At 48.6% G+C, this 18,463-nt stretch overlaps 12 protein-coding genes across 12 annotated transcripts; 7 read left to right on the top strand and 5 right to left on the bottom strand.

The window, feature by feature from the left end:
- Window positions 1–35: 35 nt before the first annotated feature.
- NEMAJ01_0120 (uncharacterized protein) lies at window positions 36–587 on the bottom strand (the record flags this gene model as incomplete). The annotated part of the gene is made up of 1 exon (XM_047913958.1): window positions 36–587. The coding sequence occupies one exon, from the start codon at window positions 585–587 to the stop codon at window positions 36–38; it is 552 nt and encodes a 183-aa protein (XP_047769915.1).
- Window positions 588–632: 45 nt separating this feature from the next.
- NEMAJ01_0121 (uncharacterized protein) lies at window positions 633–1,352 on the bottom strand (the record flags this gene model as incomplete). The annotated part of the gene is made up of 1 exon (XM_047913959.1): window positions 633–1,352. One exon carries the CDS (start codon window positions 1,350–1,352, stop codon window positions 633–635), a length of 720 nt encoding a protein of 239 aa, XP_047769916.1.
- Window positions 1,353–1,444: 92 nt separating this feature from the next.
- Window positions 1,445–2,302, top strand: NEMAJ01_0122 (post-GPI attachment to proteins factor 3; the record flags this gene model as incomplete). Its single annotated transcript, XM_047913960.1, has 1 exon — window positions 1,445–2,302. The coding sequence occupies one exon, from the start codon at window positions 1,445–1,447 to the stop codon at window positions 2,300–2,302; it is 858 nt and encodes a 285-aa protein (XP_047769917.1).
- Window positions 2,303–3,779: 1,477 nt separating this feature from the next.
- Window positions 3,780–4,964, top strand: NEMAJ01_0123 (uncharacterized protein; the record flags this gene model as incomplete). The annotated part of the gene is made up of 1 exon (XM_047913961.1): window positions 3,780–4,964. The coding sequence occupies one exon, from the start codon at window positions 3,780–3,782 to the stop codon at window positions 4,962–4,964; it is 1,185 nt and encodes a 394-aa protein (XP_047769918.1).
- Window positions 4,965–5,742: 778 nt separating this feature from the next.
- Window positions 5,743–7,131, top strand: NEMAJ01_0124 (trehalose 6-phosphate synthase; the record flags this gene model as incomplete). Its single annotated transcript, XM_047913962.1, has 1 exon — window positions 5,743–7,131. One exon carries the CDS (start codon window positions 5,743–5,745, stop codon window positions 7,129–7,131), a length of 1,389 nt encoding a protein of 462 aa, XP_047769919.1.
- Window positions 7,132–7,491: 360 nt separating this feature from the next.
- On the top strand, window positions 7,492–8,232 carry NEMAJ01_0125 (uncharacterized protein; the record flags this gene model as incomplete). The annotated part of the gene is made up of 1 exon (XM_047913963.1): window positions 7,492–8,232. The coding sequence occupies one exon, from the start codon at window positions 7,492–7,494 to the stop codon at window positions 8,230–8,232; it is 741 nt and encodes a 246-aa protein (XP_047769920.1).
- Window positions 8,233–8,261: 29 nt separating this feature from the next.
- NEMAJ01_0126 (uncharacterized protein) lies at window positions 8,262–11,675 on the bottom strand (the record flags this gene model as incomplete). The annotated part of the gene is made up of 1 exon (XM_047913964.1): window positions 8,262–11,675. The coding sequence occupies one exon, from the start codon at window positions 11,673–11,675 to the stop codon at window positions 8,262–8,264; it is 3,414 nt and encodes a 1,137-aa protein (XP_047769921.1).
- Window positions 11,676–11,751: 76 nt separating this feature from the next.
- On the bottom strand, window positions 11,752–13,155 carry NEMAJ01_0127 (E3 ubiquitin-protein ligase ZNF598; the record flags this gene model as incomplete). Its single annotated transcript, XM_047913965.1, has 1 exon — window positions 11,752–13,155. The coding sequence occupies one exon, from the start codon at window positions 13,153–13,155 to the stop codon at window positions 11,752–11,754; it is 1,404 nt and encodes a 467-aa protein (XP_047769922.1).
- An 841-nt stretch (window positions 13,156–13,996) lies between these two features.
- NEMAJ01_0128 (N-alpha-acetyltransferase 50) lies at window positions 13,997–14,587 on the top strand (the record flags this gene model as incomplete). The annotated part of the gene is made up of 1 exon (XM_047913966.1): window positions 13,997–14,587. One exon carries the CDS (start codon window positions 13,997–13,999, stop codon window positions 14,585–14,587), a length of 591 nt encoding a protein of 196 aa, XP_047769923.1.
- Window positions 14,588–14,595: 8 nt separating this feature from the next.
- Window positions 14,596–15,936, bottom strand: NEMAJ01_0129 (uncharacterized protein; the record flags this gene model as incomplete). Its single annotated transcript, XM_047913967.1, has 1 exon — window positions 14,596–15,936. The coding sequence occupies one exon, from the start codon at window positions 15,934–15,936 to the stop codon at window positions 14,596–14,598; it is 1,341 nt and encodes a 446-aa protein (XP_047769924.1).
- A 71-nt stretch (window positions 15,937–16,007) lies between these two features.
- Window positions 16,008–16,748, top strand: NEMAJ01_0130 (cytochrome-b5 reductase; the record flags this gene model as incomplete). The annotated part of the gene is made up of 1 exon (XM_047913968.1): window positions 16,008–16,748. One exon carries the CDS (start codon window positions 16,008–16,010, stop codon window positions 16,746–16,748), a length of 741 nt encoding a protein of 246 aa, XP_047769925.1.
- Window positions 16,749–16,980: 232 nt separating this feature from the next.
- Window positions 16,981–18,318, top strand: NEMAJ01_0131 (glycine hydroxymethyltransferase; the record flags this gene model as incomplete). Its single annotated transcript, XM_047913969.1, has 1 exon — window positions 16,981–18,318. The coding sequence occupies one exon, from the start codon at window positions 16,981–16,983 to the stop codon at window positions 18,316–18,318; it is 1,338 nt and encodes a 445-aa protein (XP_047769926.1).
- Between the last annotated feature and the right edge of the window lie 145 nt (window positions 18,319–18,463).

Consider the following 18,463-nt stretch of genomic DNA (forward strand, 5'->3'; position numbering starts at 1 on the left):
GGCAAGCAGACCTTCGCACGATACGCAGGGCCTGCTCACGATCTATCCCGCCTGCTCTCCACGGTGACTGCGCTGATGATTTGCACGCCCATTTTCATCCCGTCAAAAAGCGCCAGGCACCTTTCTGCAATTTCCGCGGTAGGAAGCTCTATATAGACAATTCCCTTGAACTCCTCTCTGTATTGTTTGTCGGTGAGAAGCGACAGTATGTCGTACTGTACATTGTTTGTGAGCATGCGCTCTCGGATGTGCTCTCGCACTTGGTCCTTGGGAATGTCTGTGGGGACGTTTGTCAGCCGCACAGTTGTAGGCGTAAACTGGAAAGAGGGAATGTAGATGCCCGAAGTCTCTGGCTTTCCTGCGGGAGCAGTCTGCTTTTCCGGACACACAGAGGGAAGGTGCTGCGCCTTCTTGCATATAGAGCACAGAGCATCTTCGGTGGCTCGGTTTTTCTTTTCCTCCTTATAGAAAAACTTGTCGCTGTTCAGAGGCAGCACCTGCGAGGCATCTTCTGAACTCTTCATGTTGTTCATGCGCAGTCGTCTTTCTACCGAGGCCCAGTTTGGTGTGTGTTTAAATATTTCCATTTGCAATTTTTTATTTTTGGGCTTCCTTTTATCGGTTTCTCTCGCTTATTTGCTGTAATCTTTTGTGTGGGAAATAGACCCTGGCGACTTTCCTAGCGGAATGGTGTGAGAAACTCGACTTGAAGAGTCAACAAAAATAAAGCAAAAATGTGGCTTAACCCATATGTTGGAGCTGCTGTGCCTCGGGCCTATAAATATTTCTGGAGGTATATTGGAGAGAGCGCTTCCCAGAGGCTTGTGCTGTGCGAAGGAGGGCTTAATCTTGAACGCGGCCAAGTTCTTTATCTTTTTCAGATCTTCCAGGCCCAGCAGAGATCCAACGTTTTTTGCAGCTTCTTCTTCCTCTATGCTGTTCATCTCTATCTCGGACGCGTGGACGCCTGGTATTTTCCAGTCGCCTGGTATGTTTCTGGCGTCCTGCAAGTCTGTGTGTTTATCTTCGCTGGGGCCTGCGTGTATGAAGCAGCACCTTTTTCCATACGTGCACTCGCCAAAAATTGTGTATGTTTTGCACAGCTCGGTTTTGTAGCGAGGGTGCCTTTCTATGTCTCTCAGCTCGCTCAGCGAGTGCGCAAACTGGCACTTGTCTCCGTACGTGCAGAAGTTGCTATTTTCAAAACTCTTGCAAATTTCAGTTTTGTACAATGAGATTTTTTTCTTGGATATTATCTTTTTGGGCCTCTTCTTCTCCTTGGTATCTATGCTTTGCTGCTCCTCGTACTCGTTTGTGTTTATCTGTATGTTAAACAGCTCTCTTCTCTCCATGAAAGCTCTAGATTAATTTAATTCGCTATTTCACATATAATAAATTCTTATTTTAATTTGAACTTTTCCCTATGTATTATTTAATATAGTTTATGACTGAGAAGACCACTGTAAACAAACCCCATCTATCTCCACAAGATAGCTATGCAAGTGTGTTTCCAGCGATAGACGCGTTTCTTTTTGACACCAAAGCGTTTATTGCAAACCAGGCCTTCATTAGAGAGTGCATCAAAACAAAAAACACCAGCCTGAAGTATCAGGGAAAGTATGCCTTTATCCGTGTTTTCCACGCCCAGGAAATAATCTCGGCTGTTTTCTCGCTTTTTGCAGCGATTTCGGCAGGCGCATCCCTTTTGTATGTGTGCAAAAAAAAGCCTAGCTTCTGCAAAACGTACTCGCGCGCTGTGAAGTTCGCGCTGGGGGTCCATTGTGCGACTTGGGTGGGGAGTTTTGTTTTCCATGTTCGAGACTGCTACTGCACGCAGTGCATCGACTATTTTGGGGCGATTTCAAGCATATCGTCAAGCGTGTTTTTGTCTTGCGTGCGGCTCTCTCTCCTCCAGCGGAGCGCCAGATATGCCCTTCCTGTGCTGGTTGGCGCCCACATATACTACATGCACTGGGTCAACTTCAACTTTGGGTATAATGCTGCGGTTTGCGGGGGTTTGTTTGCAGTAAATTTGCTTCTGTGGTGTCTTTGGTATGGGCGAGTGAGATCGCAGGTGCACAGCAGGTTGCTCAGGCTGAGCATAGTTGGAATGTGCATAAGCGCGCTGTTCCAGCTAATCGACTTTGGGCCGGTGCACTTTTTGTTGGACTCGCATGCAATGTGGCACGTTTTAGGGTGGCTTTTCAGCACGTCTTTGTATGTATCCATTCTTACAGATACCTCGGCGCAAAGAACAAGCAAAACCAAGGGGTGTGCGTGCAAGGAGTGCCTCAGAAGGTAGGGCCTCCAAAGCGCACTAAAAACACGGTTTGCAATTCTGAGTCTAGGCGTTTGAGTTGAAGCCAGTGTTTCCTCACAGAGCGCAAACACATGCAAATAAGAACCAAAGAAAGAATGTGCACTGGCAAGCTTTATTCTGGGGTCTGGCAGCGCTGCAGGTGGCTAGAGTGCACGGCTGCATTTCCCAGAAGATCAATGCGCTTGGGCCACGTTGCCATGCTTTTTTCATTTGTGCGATGCATTGCATTCTGCTGTGCTGCTAAGCATGCTGTTCTGGAGCGTTGCAAGAGCCCAGGCATTTTTCTAGTCTGGTGCCCTGGGCTGAGCAGGGGCAGGATCTAAAGATAGGCAATGCATAAACGCTGCCAACAGAAGCCATTCCTCAGTCTGGCGCAAATACACGCCCTCGTGTTTTGGGTCCTATTAACAGCATGCAGTGTGTATGTCCTCGCACGGAACAGGAATGTCTGCATGCTTTTTATGCCAGCTTTGAGCACATATGCATGCGGTTGCATCGAGCAAATTGACTCCGGGCGCACTCTGTATCAACTTGTGTGCGGCTTGTGCAGGCCCAAGTTCTTGTGCCTGTCTACAGCGCATGTCCACGTGGGCTAAACAAACAAGGCCATGGGTGGAAGAGAAAGGCAGAAACAGGAATAAATCACACATATTTTGGAGTTCAGCTGGATGTGGTTGTATTTGAGCCGTGCTTAACAGAAAGCTTTCTTTGCGGCAGAGGCTGGGCGTCTTGAGTGCAGAAGCCAGGCATGCATCCAATACAGAGCAAAAATCACAAGAAAACAGAAAAAAGTGCTTCACCATGCGGGTGATTTGCATGCAGAAAGCATAGCAGGGCCACAACAAGCCAGATCACAGCACTGTTTATTGTTGAATTTTGCCTGCTCTGCGTGCAGTGCACCCACAGTGTGCCCCAGAGCATGGAGGAGCAGACATAAACAACCATGCATTGAAAAGGGGCTCCAGCATATCTGCTCGCTTTTGCATGGGCACAACCACAGCCTGGGGCGAGCTTGCACAAGTCGTAAGTCACACATTGCCAGGGAAGCTTTCCAGAAAAACAGCATGGACCCAGCCCAAGCGCCATGAAGTGGTGATTCCTAAGTTGCGCACGCTTTTGCTTTTTAAGCGTGCTTCCGGCCTTGCAGACATCCTGCGGCTGTGGAAAACCACGCTATGCACGGCCGGCGCCTGCCCATGCTTGGAGGAGCAAAATGGAGCAGGCCGACATGCAGCATATTCATCCGCACAGGCGAAGCCATCAGAAGGCCACTGCAAAAACAATTAGCTAATTTGCCCGAAACCGGAATGTGTGAAATAGGAAGAGCCTATTTAAAAATAGACCCGAAAATTAATTTAAAATGAGCAAAGAACCAAGTCCTTGGAACACCTTAAATACCCATATTTGAATTTATTATACACTATAAAGATATAAATAGGAGAAATGTCAAAGAAAACCAATGAGATACCTTCCATTAATTTCTCTGATTACTAAGGCAGCTACTTGCATGGCCAAAGAGCAAGGGAAAGTCAATGTTGTAACCTTGAGTGGTGTGGAGAATCTTGAGGATCCTTCCAGTGTCTGCAGCAAGCTAGGCATGCAGCCATTCCTTCTGAGGGCTGAAGACGTGAACCTTGTACTAGGCTCAATGAGATCAGCCGGTGTCAGCAGGGCGCACATTGCTGGATGGAACCAGGAGAGGATCAGTATGGTGATAGGAACTGAGTCAGGAGATGTCACCCCAAGGGATCACAACAACAGGACAAACAGTGTTCTTTGCTTAAGCACTGGAAACTCCTGCCCTGCACCTGCCCCTGCGCCTGCACCTGTTCAGCCAGAGTGCCCAGCATGCGTGACTCCTTGCCCTGTGCTTCCAAGGCCAGGATGCAACGAGAATGCATGCCCTGCACCATGTGTAGAGATCAAAGGAAACGTGTGCCCGCCTGCATGCTGCAAGCCAACAAAGTGCGTTGTAAAGAGGAGAGTTTCTCCATGCGACTCCCCTTGCATAAGAAACTACAGGCACAAGAAAGTCTACATGATTGACGAGCTGTCTCTGTTCTGTGGCCCGTTCATCAGAATCGTCGAGACCAGATGCAGGCCTCACAGCAGGGAAATAATCTGGACTGTTTCCAAGTCATTCCCCTTCCACACTGGCCTGCTCCCAATTCCAACCATTCTGAGAAACGCCTCTTTACTGCACAAGGCCCTTTGCGAGGCAAGAGACAAGTTTAGCGTGTGCGGATGTGTCTGCCTGTTCATAGACCACTTCAACAACATATACATTGCTGTGGGAGACGACTACTACCAGGTAATGCCAACCAGGCCGTGTGGACCGTGCCCTCCTCCATTCCCATGGAGAGGACCCAGAAGATTCCCATTCCCAGACCAGTTCCCATTCCCAGGACCCTTCCCAGGGCCGTTCCCAGACCAGTTCCCATGCTCGCCATGTGGACCAAGGTATGCGCCAGTCAACTGCTCGCCATGTGCTCTGCCAGTGAAGTGCGCGCCTGCCAAGAACGAGTGCGAGAAGCCGTGCCCTCCAATGTTCACATTCTGCAAAGTGTCATGTGAGCATATGGTTCAGGTGAGAAGACGAGGACTGTACGCAGTTATCTTCTCTAGAAATCTAGACTTCTACTAGATTTTACCTGTTGTAATAAAGTGAATAGTCTTTTATCTTTTCTTTGTTTTGCCTCTCCGCTTCTCCGTGTTTGCAGTAGCCCCGTCGTGTTTGGCACCTCGCACAGCCCTTTTCTGTGGATAGATGCGTGCACGCATGCACCGAATATGAGACGCTTCGGCAGGCCCTGAACAGTTCGCGCACTCTAGCAGCATTTTGCAAGGTGTGCTGTGCATGCTGACCCCATGAAGACTGTCGCCTGTTTGTTTTGTATAAAGGCGTGCATGCTCTATCCCTGAATGAGTGCTGGGTGTTTGAAAGCGAATTAAACGCATTGGGCAATAGTTCGTGCTTCTGCATGGAAACTGTTTTCTGGGCTTTTTCTCTCCAAGGACAAAAACAAAAGTGTATGCACCAGAAAATATTCACAAAGGCATACATCTTAAAATATAAAACAAACGCAGTGTAGGCACAGAGAAACAGCGCAGCATATTTGAAGGCAGCTAAAATAAAGAGGCCGCCCTCCTAGGTAAAGCCGGCATTTTCTTCGGCTAGAATCCATACCTGCCGCCCGCATGCTTTCATCTTCTTTCCAGCGCATGCCTGCTCTTTATCCAGGACTGTCTCCTGCTCTGCACAGAAAGTTGGGGCGCTCTTTGAGCGGATCTTCCAGAAAAAGCCCACACAAATATGCCTGTGCGTGCAGAAGAAACATGCAAGCGTGCGGCTTCTGCGAAGGCAGGGGCTTTTTGTGCATCATCCAGAGAAGGGGTATTTCTACGGCAGTGTTTTGAAAATAATGAAAAATAAAAGGATTACTGTCGTAAGCAACAGGCTCCCTCTGAAGGCCAAAAAAGAAGAGGGCAAGTACACATACACAAAAACATCCGGAGGGCTTGTCACTGGGCTCAGCGGGGCGCAGGGCTCTCTTAACTTCAGATGGATGGGCACGCTGGAGGGCGTGGACCCTGAAGATCAAGAGACAGTTCGGGAGGAGTGCTTGAAAAACTACAACTACTATCCAATCTTCATAGAAGACGACCTGTACGACAAATACTACAACAACCTCTGCAACGAAGTGCTGTGGCCGCTTCTGCACTCGTTTTCCGACTTGACTTCTTTCAACATTTCAGACTACATCGCCTACAAGAAAGTCAACACACTGTTTGCCCAGGAGATACTCAAAACCATCCAGCCAGGAGACATGGTGTGGGTGCACGACTACCATCTTATGCTTCTCCCCATGATGATACGGCAGGAGGCAAAGAACACAGTCAAAATAGGGTACTTTCTGCACATTCCGTTCCCCAGCTACAGCATTCTTAAGGGCTCTCCAATACTCTACCCTCTTGTCAACGGCATGCTTGGGTCAGACCTGGTTGCTTTCCACACGTTCGAGTATCTTTCCAACTTCAAGAACGCATGCGAGCTGTGCGAGGCAGAGGAGGTTTCTCTCCTGTCGATTCGGGTCCAGGATAGAACAGTCCGGCTGGAGGCTCTTCCCATAGGAATAGACCCGGGCCTTTTCCAAAATGAGTCCCTCAAACAGACAACGATAGAACGAGGGCGAGAGCTCAAAAAGAGGTTTAAAAACAAAAAAATCATTCTGGGAATTGACAGAGTGGACTACATAAAGGGAATTCCGCACAGAATAAAGGCGTTTTCAAAGCTGATTCAGGACAACCCGGAGCTGGCCGACAAGGTGGTGTTTTGCCAAGTGGGGGTCCCCAGCAGAACAGACGTGAAGGTGTATGCAACGCTTTCCGACGTTTTGTGCAGGCTGAGCGGGTCTCTTAACTCGTCTGGCTGCATTGAAGACACCCTAGTCTATTTCATAAACAACTCAATCTCCTTCATGGAGCTGTGCGCCTTGTATTCTGTCTCTGACGTGTGCGCGATTTCCTCGCTTAGAGACGGAATGAATCTGGTTGCGCTGGAGTTTGTCGCGTGCATGGGGACCGGCGTGCTGGTCATGAGCGAGTATGCAGGAGCTGCGGGGATGCTAACAGGCTCTGTGTACGCGAACCCGTGGAACATCAAAGAGCTATCGCAGGCATACAAGGAGGCTCTTCTGATGCCCGAAGACGCCAGAATAGAGAGAAAGACCCAGATGCATAAGATAGTGGACAAGTTCACGGCCGAGCACTGGGCAGACCGGTTCATATCGATACTCGAGAAAGACGTTTAGAGAGCAAGAGCGCGTCCAGTGCAGGAAAAGCCTGCCTGGCTGCACTGGGATAGGAAAGGCATGTCTGCATGCCGCACTGCAATAAATTTCTTGTCGAGAGACACTGGATTTTAAACTGGGATTTTGGCCTCTTGCACTTCCAGATAGAGTGCACCCACTTTCTGTGCTGCGTTGTCTGCATTTTTAGGCAGTGCTGCGCGCATTGCTATGCAGTAAAATGCCAATTTATTTCGGCGAGCCGCCCACTTTCTATGTCTCTAGGAACGCGCATTTTATGCTTTGTTTTTGCGGAATGGCTGCGCTTTTCCGAGTCTTTTTTCTTCTATTTTATTCATATATTGTTGGTTTATTTTATTTTAAATGAGAAGCCTCATTGTTTTAGTCATGCTCGGTGCTATCTATGGGTTTATTGAGCACTATAAGCCCAACGGCCCCATAATAATAGTGAAGGAGCTGAAAAAATCCACAGTAACGCTGTCGGACGCCAAGGTATACCTTAGAGCAAACGAGCACGAAAAATGGGTTGAGCCAAAGGAGTTTTTCAGCATGAGCGACTACCATCTGAGCACGTCTTCATCGGACTATGCAGGGTCGCGGGACATCAAAGTTGAAATGTCGGTGTTTGAGTCGCCAACGAGGGAGTGGAAGTCTCTGACCAAAGTGGGCGTCGATGCATACACGTCCAAAAACACGCAGCAGGGCGCAAAAGTGAACTTTTTGTGGACGTCCACAAACGAGAACTACCACATGTTTCTTTTTAGAGTGTTTATAGACCCCATGCCAAACGCCGAGATAGGCATAGATGTAATAACGTACGAGGGCAGGCCCGAAGACCCGAGCATATACTCGCACACAGACTCGCAAATACGGAACAAAGAAAAAAGAATAGCCGAGTGCATAAATGTGTCAAAGGAAATATTAGACTTGCAGGAGCTCGACAAAACAGATGAGCAGACCTACAAAAAGCTGACAGATAGCATATTTAAAGTTGTTATACTGGAGGTATTCTTAAAAATAGCGATTTTCGTTGGGTCTTTCCTCTATATCAACCAGAAGATCCAAAAGTTCTACATTGATAAGAAGATTGTTGTTAAAAGTTAAATAAAGATATGTCTTTGTGCCTGCTTTATTTATTCCTCGGCTGCCTCGAGCGCGCTACTTGGAGACTCGATTGCTTTTGGAGCGTCTGAGGCCGAGCCCTCTTCGCGCACTTCTTCCTCCACAAACACAGCCACGGATTCAAGGCCGGTTATCCCAGCTGACTGGAAGAGAGGGGCAAGGACGGAGCTGCCCAAGTCCACGCTGGCCTGGGTTTGGTCTCTCATAGTGATTGCCCAGTTTTTGAGTTCAGGCATCCTGCAAACAAAGTACTCTCTGCTGAATACTTCAGGCTTTTTCATGCCAAACACGGACATTTTAATCCGGGAGAGCCATTTTTCCTCCAGCTCGCCAGACACGCTTATTTTGCACTTGTCGTCAAATACAGCCTGTTCAAGCTTTGTGAACTTTGGATTGAACACGTCGGCCTCTATAGATAGGCTTTCGCCGCATCCAACGACCCCAATTGTGTCAAGTGAGAAGAATCCAGAAAGGTCTTCAACTGCCAGCTTGCTGAACTGGCTTTCCTGCACCAGAATAAGGCCTCTGGTCTGCAGCAAAGGCATGTTCGAATATGCACTCAGGTTTGTAATTCCGTTGTTCCTCAGAACGTGGTTTTCTGTCAGCCTAAAGAATCGGTGCTTCAGGAGACATTTCACCAGGTCTTCGTCGCACATTGCAACAGTTACAACTTCGACTGCAGGGGGGTTTTTGGCGTGATCTGCAGGCATCCACCCCTCATTTTTACAGTACTCATCCTCGCTTCCCATGCCTATTTTAAAGCTAACAAGAGAGATGCGCTTTACGCTTGGGTTTAGCCTCTCTATATACTCGCTTAGAGTTTTCTCGTTTTGGGATGCAAAGTACGTGGAGAATGCGAAGATCATGTGCGACGCGTTCAGCTTGGCAATGTTTGAGTTGATCGAAGGGCACGCCATATTTGAGAACACAACAACCCGCTTGGATGCATCCAGCTTCTCAAACACTGGCAAGAGCTCCGAAACAATATCGCTGACAGCATCATCACTTGGCACGGTAGACGGGTCGTTTCCAAACACCTCAAAGCCCTTCAGGTTGACAAACTGGCTCCAGTCGAATGCCTTGGCTATGTCTCCCTTCTCATAGACAGAAAGGTCTATAGAGATAGAAACAGTTCTTGCCAGGCACTGCGATAGCAGTTCGTCAGTGACAGGCCCAGAAAGATCCTTGAACATGTGCGCGTTGTGCTTAACAAGGAAGTTGACAAGCTCAGGGTTGTCGGTTGTTCTAACCGGCCGAACGCTCTTCAGGCTGTCCTCCATTGCAGACTCTTCTTCAGGCGTGAGCAGCCAGAAGTACTCGTTTTTTCTGGATGTGCAGCACAAGCCATCCAGCAGGTTGAGCTGGGCAGAGCCTTCCTTCGAGGCCTCAGGGCTAGTGTTTTCGGGATCGTAATCAATAGCAGCAGAAGACGCAGACTTCTGTTCCGCACCAAGAGCCTCATCCGACGCTGGGCTTGGGGCCAAATTTTCTGACTCCAAGTCCTCGCCTTGTTTTTCTTCCGAGCTCTGCAGTGCGCTTCCATCCTGTTCTTTTTTGCTTTCATTTTCATCTTCCAACTCTTTACTGGCTACGCTGTCATCGCTAGAAGCTTCCTGGTTTGCAATGGGGTCTGTGCCTGCTTGCTTGCTTTCAACGCCTTCTTCGCCATTGGCAGGCGCGCTGTCTGGTTGTGGTTCTGCGTCTACATTCTGCGTCTGTTCGAGCTCACTGCCGTCTGCACTCTCGCCGTCTTCACTAGAAAGAGGGGACTTAGCAGACTCATCGCTAGTGTCTTTCGAAGGCGCAGCCGCTTGGACAGATGGCTCGCTGGCAGAATCCAAGGCCTCCTCATCAAAGGCTTTGTTGTCTTCAAAGTCGTTTTCAATTGGTTTGCTGGAGGGCGAAGCATTTCTATCATCCGCCAAGGGCTCTTCATTTTTATTCGAAAATTCTGAAGACGCTTCTGCTGGCTTTTCATCTACAGATTCAGCATTGGGTGGATTTTGGCTGGAGTATACCCCAGTATCGTACGTCTTGCTGTCTGATGACTCATTTTCTGCTGGTGCGGGGTTGGGCCCGGCCTCGTTTTCGCTGGAAGGCATGTCTTCGCTTTGTTCCGTGTGCTCTTGCTCAGAATCAAGTGCAGCAGGCTCATCCTTGCTTTGGGGCGTGCCTCCTTCCTCCTTCTGCGGCGTCTGCGTTTGACTTTCCAGTGGGTCGCTTTCAGACTCCTCGCCCTCTTGGCTTTCAGACACGCCGTCAAGCTCTTCAGATTGCACAGCTTTGTTGTCTGAAGTACCATCGGCAGGCGATGATAAATCCTCAGCTTTGCCATCTTTATCGGATGGTGATGCATCCTGTGGCGTGCCAGTTTCCGGCTTAGAATCCTGTTCTTCCATTTCGCTAAAAAGCTCCTCAGTTTCGAGCTGTTTTTCAGAAGACGAAGGCTCGCTCTGTCTGCTTTCTGGCTCTTCCTTTTTCTCGGAAGGCTCGCTCTGTGCAGCGTCATCATCGTGTTCTGTGCTGTCTGCAGCGTTGCTCTGGCCTTCAAGGGAGTTTTCATGTGTGTCTTTTGCAGGCATGTCTGCCACACTAGAGTCTTCATCGGACTTGTCTGAGATTTCGTCTTCTGACAAGGCATACACAGGCGTTTCCTCCGAATTCTCTGGCGAGCTTTTAGCCAACTCTTCTTCCGCTAGATCGTCATCACCAATTGGCTTGCCAGCGCGCTCTTCGTTGGTAGACGAATGCTTGGATTGGTCAGCCTCGATTGGTTCAGAATCGTGGTCCGCCTGAGTCTCAGAATTGGGCTCTACCGCAGAGCTGTAGCTCGAAAGCGTGTCAGCCTCTTCTGTGTCGTCGGGGCTTTGGCCCAATTCATCTTGGCTGGCCTTTTTCTCGTCCTCAGTCGATTCGGCTGCATCCATAGGCTGCTCTTCGTCCAAGCCAGGCTTTTCGTTTTCAGAGGACACATTTTCAAGCAAAATCTCAGATGGTTTTTTGTCTTCAGAATGCACATCTTGATCCGATTTGTAAGTGGACGGCTGGTCTGATTTTTCTAACGACGAGGCCACGTCTGGGCCATCTTTTTCGGAAGAATCTGCGCTCTTTCTCTCTGCCCGGTCTTCCATCGTGTTGTAAGCGTCCTTGAGTTCTGCTTCGCTTAGATTCTGCATTCGCAGAGCATTTTTCAGCTCTTCTATTTCATGCTCTTTTTCGCTTATTTCATGCAGCAGCTCATGAACATAGTCCATTTTTTCCGTCTGGGCACTTGCATTGATAAGCGACAAGCATAGCAACAAAATAGAAATCGAACCTCTAATAAGAACTTTTCTCTTCGTCATTGCATTTACAACGAACGCATCCATATTTATAGACCATTCCCAGCCTACCAATAGATGCATTGAACCAATAAGTGATTGCATTTCTGCATAGGTCAACCCGTATTTTAATTTACTTTGTGGCACATTTATTCATCCAAGAACCACTAGCTTTTCTATCTCACTTTTCCTTTTTCTCCTGCCTCTTCTTGGCTTGTGGCAGCTTGATTTCTAGATTGGAAATATGCACAGGCTTTATCACAGAAGGCCCAGGCTTGTTCAGCCAGGCTGATTTTGTCAGGGCAGACGACCATGCAAGCTTCACGTCTTTTGTTTTGGGCGGGCGCGCAGCTGGCGCAGCCTTTTCACACGCCTGCTCCAGTGTGTTTGGGCTTTCTGGCACGTCTTCCTCTCTATTCGCAGGCCGTTCCCCTGAGACGGCATGGCTCTGGGCCAGTGGCTTGCTCGGAGAAAACTCAATAGTTCGCCGTATCTTAGGAAACTTGCTCTTTATCTCTTCCATCCTGTCTGGCATGAGATACGTGGTCATCTTCTCTATAAATTCAATAGTTTTTTCATCTGTAAGATTCTTTTGCACTTCCTGGACAAACTCCTCCAGCGTGATTTTCATCTCATCGTACTTGGAAGACAGCTCGGTCAGCTCATTCGCAGGCTTGTATGTCCTTTTTATCATGGCGGTGTACTTCTCCTTCATGTTTCTGTTTCGCAGCAGCTCGTCTCTGTCTAAATGCTTTGGGACTTCCTCCACCCGGGGCTCTTCCCTTTGCGGGGCCTGCTGTCTTCTTCTTTCACTAGACACTGGGCACTGCAGCTTTACTTTTTTCTCCTTTTTTGCAGGGTGGACAGACGCCTTGTGCGCAGCCAGCTCAACCTCGTCTATAAACGCGTAGCACCGCGCGTCCAGGCACATCTTCTCGGTGCACGTGTAGTGGATCTTTTTGAAGTGGTTTTCCAGCTCCTGGTAGTTTTTGTAGTACTCGTTTTTCTTCCCCAAGCGCTCGCACAAGTAGCAAACCTCGTGCGCTTTCTTGCAGTGCTTGACCAGAATTTCCGGCGTGTAAAACCGCTCCCTGCAAAACCCGCACATTGGATGGTTGTTTCCCACTGACTTGTCTGTGCGGTGCTTTGCAAGCTCCTCCATGCTGTAGACCACGTATTCAAAGGGGAATTCGCATCGAAATTCCACGCACAGCTCGCACAGGTATCTTTTGTGCTTTGAAACATAGTGCTTCATCAGCGTCTCGCTGTCATAAAACTCGCTCTTGCACATTTTGCAGGACCTTGCCATGATCTCTTCTATCCGCTCTATTTCGTCCGGGTTGCACACTATACAGTTTGCCCACACATACGAGCTTTCTGTGTGCGAAAACCGCTCGTTCTGGCTTTTTGTAACTTTAAACATCATTTCTTCATCGGGCACCTCCCTAAGACATATTGGGCACCCGGACTTGTTGCTTATAAATTTATAACGCAGCCCGCACTTTAGGCAGCACTTGTGCCCGCACTCTGTCACAATTCCTATTGTATACTCGTCATAGCATATTATACACGCATCCTCCTCCATATGTTGCAAAGCACAGTAAAATTTTCAAAATGTCTACAATAATAGGGGCCTTCCTGGGGCACTGTAATTCCTATTTTGTGAAACAGTTTGGGCTTCTCCCCCAAAGGGCCAGGCGGCATCTATTCACATTGCGATCACCTAGCCTTTCTCTTGATGCACAGGCACTCTCTCGATTTACACTGCGCATGCTGCAAATACAGCATCCCACAAGGAAGCAGGCGCAGCCTTCTAGCCTTCACGCCCATGGCGCAGCGGCAGATACTGGCTAGTTCCAAGAGCACAGTTTGCCCGTCTGCTCTGGGGCATGCACGCAGAAGCGCCAAAAAACATGCGAATTGTGCATGCTTCTGTCTCTTGAAAGGGCACAGGATGCGTGCATTTTGTATGCAGACTGCCTCATTTTATTGGCATGCGCTGCTGCTGTCTCTGTTTTTTGTGGTGGAAAAAGCCTGCATGCTTTATGGCTATAGAAGAAAAACTAAAGCCTTCAAAACTTTTTCAAAAACTATGCGGATCAAAGTTAGAAAAGTCTGAAAGCCATCCTGCACGGCACTTTCCGGCTTTGTACGTGCGACAGAAGAGAGAAAACACAAATTAAACTGGCCACGGGTGGGGAAAGATTCTTTTGGCGTCACTGTTGTTTTATACCGCCTGTAGCCGAAGCAGGCTTGCAGCGCTGTGCGTTCTGGGGTACTCTCGAGCGGGGCAAGAAGATGGGCTCTGCGCGTCTGCTTCCATTTATGCGCAAACGTACTCCAAAATAAGAACCTATCGGCGCTTACTTTATTTTTGGATATAAATAAAACCAGAACTAAAATATTTTACAGTAAACAGAGGGAGAATGGCTGGGCTTTACACGGAAGAAAAAGCACCCATTGTAAAAAACGCACCAAACCCGCTATATATTATTCCTGGCGACCCAGACAGGGTGGAGGAGATCAAGGCGATCACCCAAAGAATATTTCCGGTGTCGTATCAGAACGACTTCTATCAGAAGCTGTTTTCAAAGAACACGTTTGTCCAGCTTCTCTGCCGTAGCGAAAACAACGAAATTATTGGCCTTTTTGCAGCCAGAATTTCGGACCCCCACACAATGGACATAAAGAACGACCTGCAGCAAGGAGGCTCAAAGTGCCAGTGCCAAGAGGAGGACCCTCTGCTGGAAAACAGGATTTTGTATGTGATTCTTCTGGGAGTGTCTCAGGAGTTTCGAGGCGCCGGGCATGGGAAAATGCTCATCCGCGAAATCGAGTCGATCGCTGTGGCGTACGGCATCAAACACGTTGTTTTGCACGTGCAGACGTCAAACCTGCCGGCCATAGAATTCTATTACAAGTTAGGGTTTAAGCTCGTCAAACTTATAACCAACTACTATAAAAATGTATACCCGAAAGACGCTTTTTTATTACAGAAGTGCTTATATTCACAATAGGCAATAAATTACTTAGAGAGTGCTCTTTCTATCTTCTCCAGCCTCTTTTTTAGTAGAAATACCTCCTTGAGCACGTCTGTCTGCATTTTATACACGGAGTCTTTGAAGTTCTCAAACGACTCGTGCAAGTCTGCCGCCCTCCGCATGCCAGGCTTTGGGGGCTCGCCTTTCGCCTGGGCATACGCCCCAGCCGCCTCGTTTGAGCATGCCATTCGCTGGCTGTACTCTACGTCAAGCCTCACAGGCCGCTCTGCATGTATTTTGTCGTGGGCCTCGGATGCTCTATTGTGCATGCTTGGCTCTAGCTTTGTCTCTGTGCATATGTACTCGTATGGAATGGGATCTGCCTCCATCATGTGGTTGGGGGCGTTGTTTTGTGTAAGCACGGGGCCCAGCATGTGCATGGGCACCGGTATTGGAATCCCTTCGTCAGGCACCACGCAGATGTAAGAGTGCTCGCCTTGCGAATGGCTTCTATATACAGTGTTTATGCTATTTGTGTGCGGGGAGTATACTGTCAGTGAGTTGCTAGATATAAAAATCATTGCTTTTCCTTTCAGAGCAACCACCGACCTGTAATCGTCTATGGGGAATTTATTTGTCTTAAGGATTCTGTTGTTTAAATAATCTACATCCATGAGATCCCCGGCGGTTGTCAGCACAAAAAGAATTGAAGGCTCGGGCCGCCAGAACCCAACTGTGCATATTGGGGATCCAAAGTACTTCATGCTTTTGATGATCTCCATTTTCTTTGTTTCAAACACGTACACGTTTCCTTTTCTGCAGCTCACCACCAGCTGGACCTGGTTGTCTATGAACACGGCCTCTGCAGTGTTCGCGTCCAGGCTTACCTTTAGGCGCAGCTTTGTGTACAGGCTTGTTTTTATTTCAAGGCGGTGGATGGCCTTCCTGCACACAAGAAGCAAAGAGCCGCCGCACAAGAGAACCTTCGCTATGCCTATGTTCTCGTCGTTCTCTATCACCATCTTCTTTTCGCCTGTACATATGTCTATGGTGGTCACAACCTTTCCAGATATATATACTATGGTTGTGTCAAACAGGGCATAGTACTCAACCATTCCAACAAGCGCGTCCTCTCGCCCCTTCAGATACCGCACAAGAAACAAGGTGCCCTCTGGCGTAAGGCCTATAAAGGCCCCTCTTTTCAAAAGGTGCTCGTTTGTTGCGAATGAAATGTACCTTTTTCTGAGTGGCCATCTGTTGGTTGCATTTCCTTTGGAAATGATGACGCCGTTTTCTATTATTTCCACAACTGTAAACAGAATGCTCTTTTCTATTTCTTTGTGCAAATTTGCATCAGTTGGTTGCCTATGCTGAATCCCTTCCATAGCAGAGCTAAAAATATTCAAATAAACATTTTAACATATAAATTTACAAATTAGAATATTTAATATTTTATATGGTACAAAAGAAGCTTAATGAATTTCTAGGTGTTATTACGGCCATAGAGGAGGTGGCCACAGACATATACAAATACACAATATATGTGGGGGAGGCGCCAGCTCCTGATCTGTGCTATGCCATTCGGCTGGGCGTGCCTGGGCGCGGCGTGACCCGGCCTTTTTCCCCTGTTAAGTACAAAAATTCTCTGGTTGAGTGCATTATAAAAATATATCCGTGTGACGCCGGCAAAGAAGACAGCATGTTTACGCCAAATCTAAGAAAGCTATTGGTTGGTGCGGAGCTGACCGTTCTGTGGTACACGCCAAAGTATTCGATAGCCCAGATTTTGCGCAGCGAATGCCCGCCAGTGTGCATGATCTCTGCCGGAACAGGAATAACTCCCATGCTGCAGATACTGCAGCACGCATCCGACACAAAGAGTCGCTGCGCCTTCTTCTTGATAAACGTGTGCGAAAGTTCCCAGCACAACATTTTGGGGCGACACAAGGGCGAATACGGCTCCCTGGACGTGTCCCTGCAGAGCAACTTCACGGACGGAAAGGATCGAGCGTATGTTTTAGAGAACCTGAAAAACATGATTTTAGATCGGCACGAAAAACGGCCGCAGAAAGACACTATATATTTGGTGTGCGGGCCCGACTCTTTTGTCTCTGCTCTTGCGGGCGAAAGAAAAGGGGCCTATGGAGGCATTCTTATGCAGCTTGGCGTGCCCGAGGCGCAGTGCTTTAAGTTCTAGAGTGCAGGGCGCGCTTGGCACTTCAGCGGCCTGCCCCAAGTGCTAGCACTATCTATTTTCGGAAGCGTGCCCCCATATAGCACATCCTGTTCTTTTGCAGGCCCTGCAGGCGTTGGCCCATTGTGCAGTGTGCTGTGCTTTGCAAAAGTAAGCGCGGGCGGTCTAGATGATATATTGAGCGGGCGATTTTTGCCAAGTATTTATTTAACTTTCTTCACTTTTTATTCTTGACATGAGCATTGAGTGCGACAGAGAATTGCAGAAATATGTGGACTTGGAGGAGGAAAGACAGAAAAATTCGCTTACGCTGATAGCCAGCGAGAACTATGTGTTTCCAGACGTGTACAGGTACTCCGGCTCTTTTCTTACAAACAAGTACTCGGAGGGAAGAGTTGGCGCAAGATACTATGGGGGAACAAAATACATTGATATGATTGAAGAGCTGTGCCAGAAAAGGGCACTCGCTCTGTTTGGGCTCGACCCTTCTCTCTGGGGCGTGTGCGTCCAGCCGTATTCTGGGAGTGTTGCAAACTTTTCTGCATACTCTGCTATGATCCAGCCAGGAGGAAAGATCATGGGCATGAACTTGCCGGCGGGCGGGCATCTGACGCACGGATTCCAAACCAAGGCCAAAAAGATTTCTGGGACAAGCCTTTATTTTTCGTCGTTCCCATACGGCGTGGACAAAAATGGAGAGCTGGACTACCATGCGATACGGGCGCAGTTTAACGAGGTCCAGCCAGAAATACTGATATGCGGATACAGTGCCCACTCGCAAGACATAAACTATGCAGAGCTGAAAGACATTGTGGGGGACAGCGCATTCCTCTACGGAGATGTTTCGCACATATCTGCGCTGATAGCGGCAGGCCTCATGAACAGCCCATTTGAGCACTGCGATGTGGTGATGACCACTACGCACAAAGGGCTTCGCGGGCCCAGAGGGGGAATAATATTTTACAGAAAAAATGCCACAATAAAGGGCGTTGCACACAACCTGGAGGCAAAGATGCACTCGGCAGTGTTTCCGCTGATGCAGGGAGGGCCGCACAACCAGACAATAGCCGGAACCGCGCACGCAATGTACATGGCGTCTCTTCCAGACTTCAAGGAGTACGCGCGCCAGGTTGTTTCCAACGCAAAGGTGCTGGAAGAGTTTTTCACCCAGAACAAGTACGATATTGTCACCGGCTCAACTGTGAACCACATGATCATTGTGGACCTCACAAGCAAGGGCGTGACGGGCGCTGAGGTGGAGGAAATGTGCGACATTATCGGGGTTAGCATCAACAAAAACACAGTCCCAACGGACACCTCGCCCTTCAACCCGTCAGGCATCCGCCTGGGCACATATGCGATCACCACGCGAGGATTCAGGGAGGCCCAGACCCGAAGAGTCGCTGAGGTGATACATGCTGCGGTTGAAATTCTGCAGGCCCACAAAGAAGAGCGCGCAGGCGTTTCTGTACAGGAGTGGATGCATGCCAGCAAAATCGTCGAGTCAAAAGAAGTAGCAGATGCCCGGCTGAAAGTGCACCAGCTGGCAGAGCTATTCCCAGTCCCTGAGTAGCTGATGCTTCTTCGCGAATACTAATAAAATCCTATTTTCGCAAAGCGCAGGCTTCAGACATTTATCGCCTTTTTGCAATAGCGCCGCAGCGCATGGCCCGTGCCAGCCCGCAGAAAGCTAGGCAGAATCACCCTACAGAAGAATA

Source organism: Nematocida major (genome assembly GCF_021653875.1).
Source record: "Nematocida major strain JUm2507 chromosome Unknown 2424, whole genome shotgun sequence".
Classification (NCBI taxonomy): Eukaryota; Fungi; Microsporidia; genus Nematocida; species Nematocida major.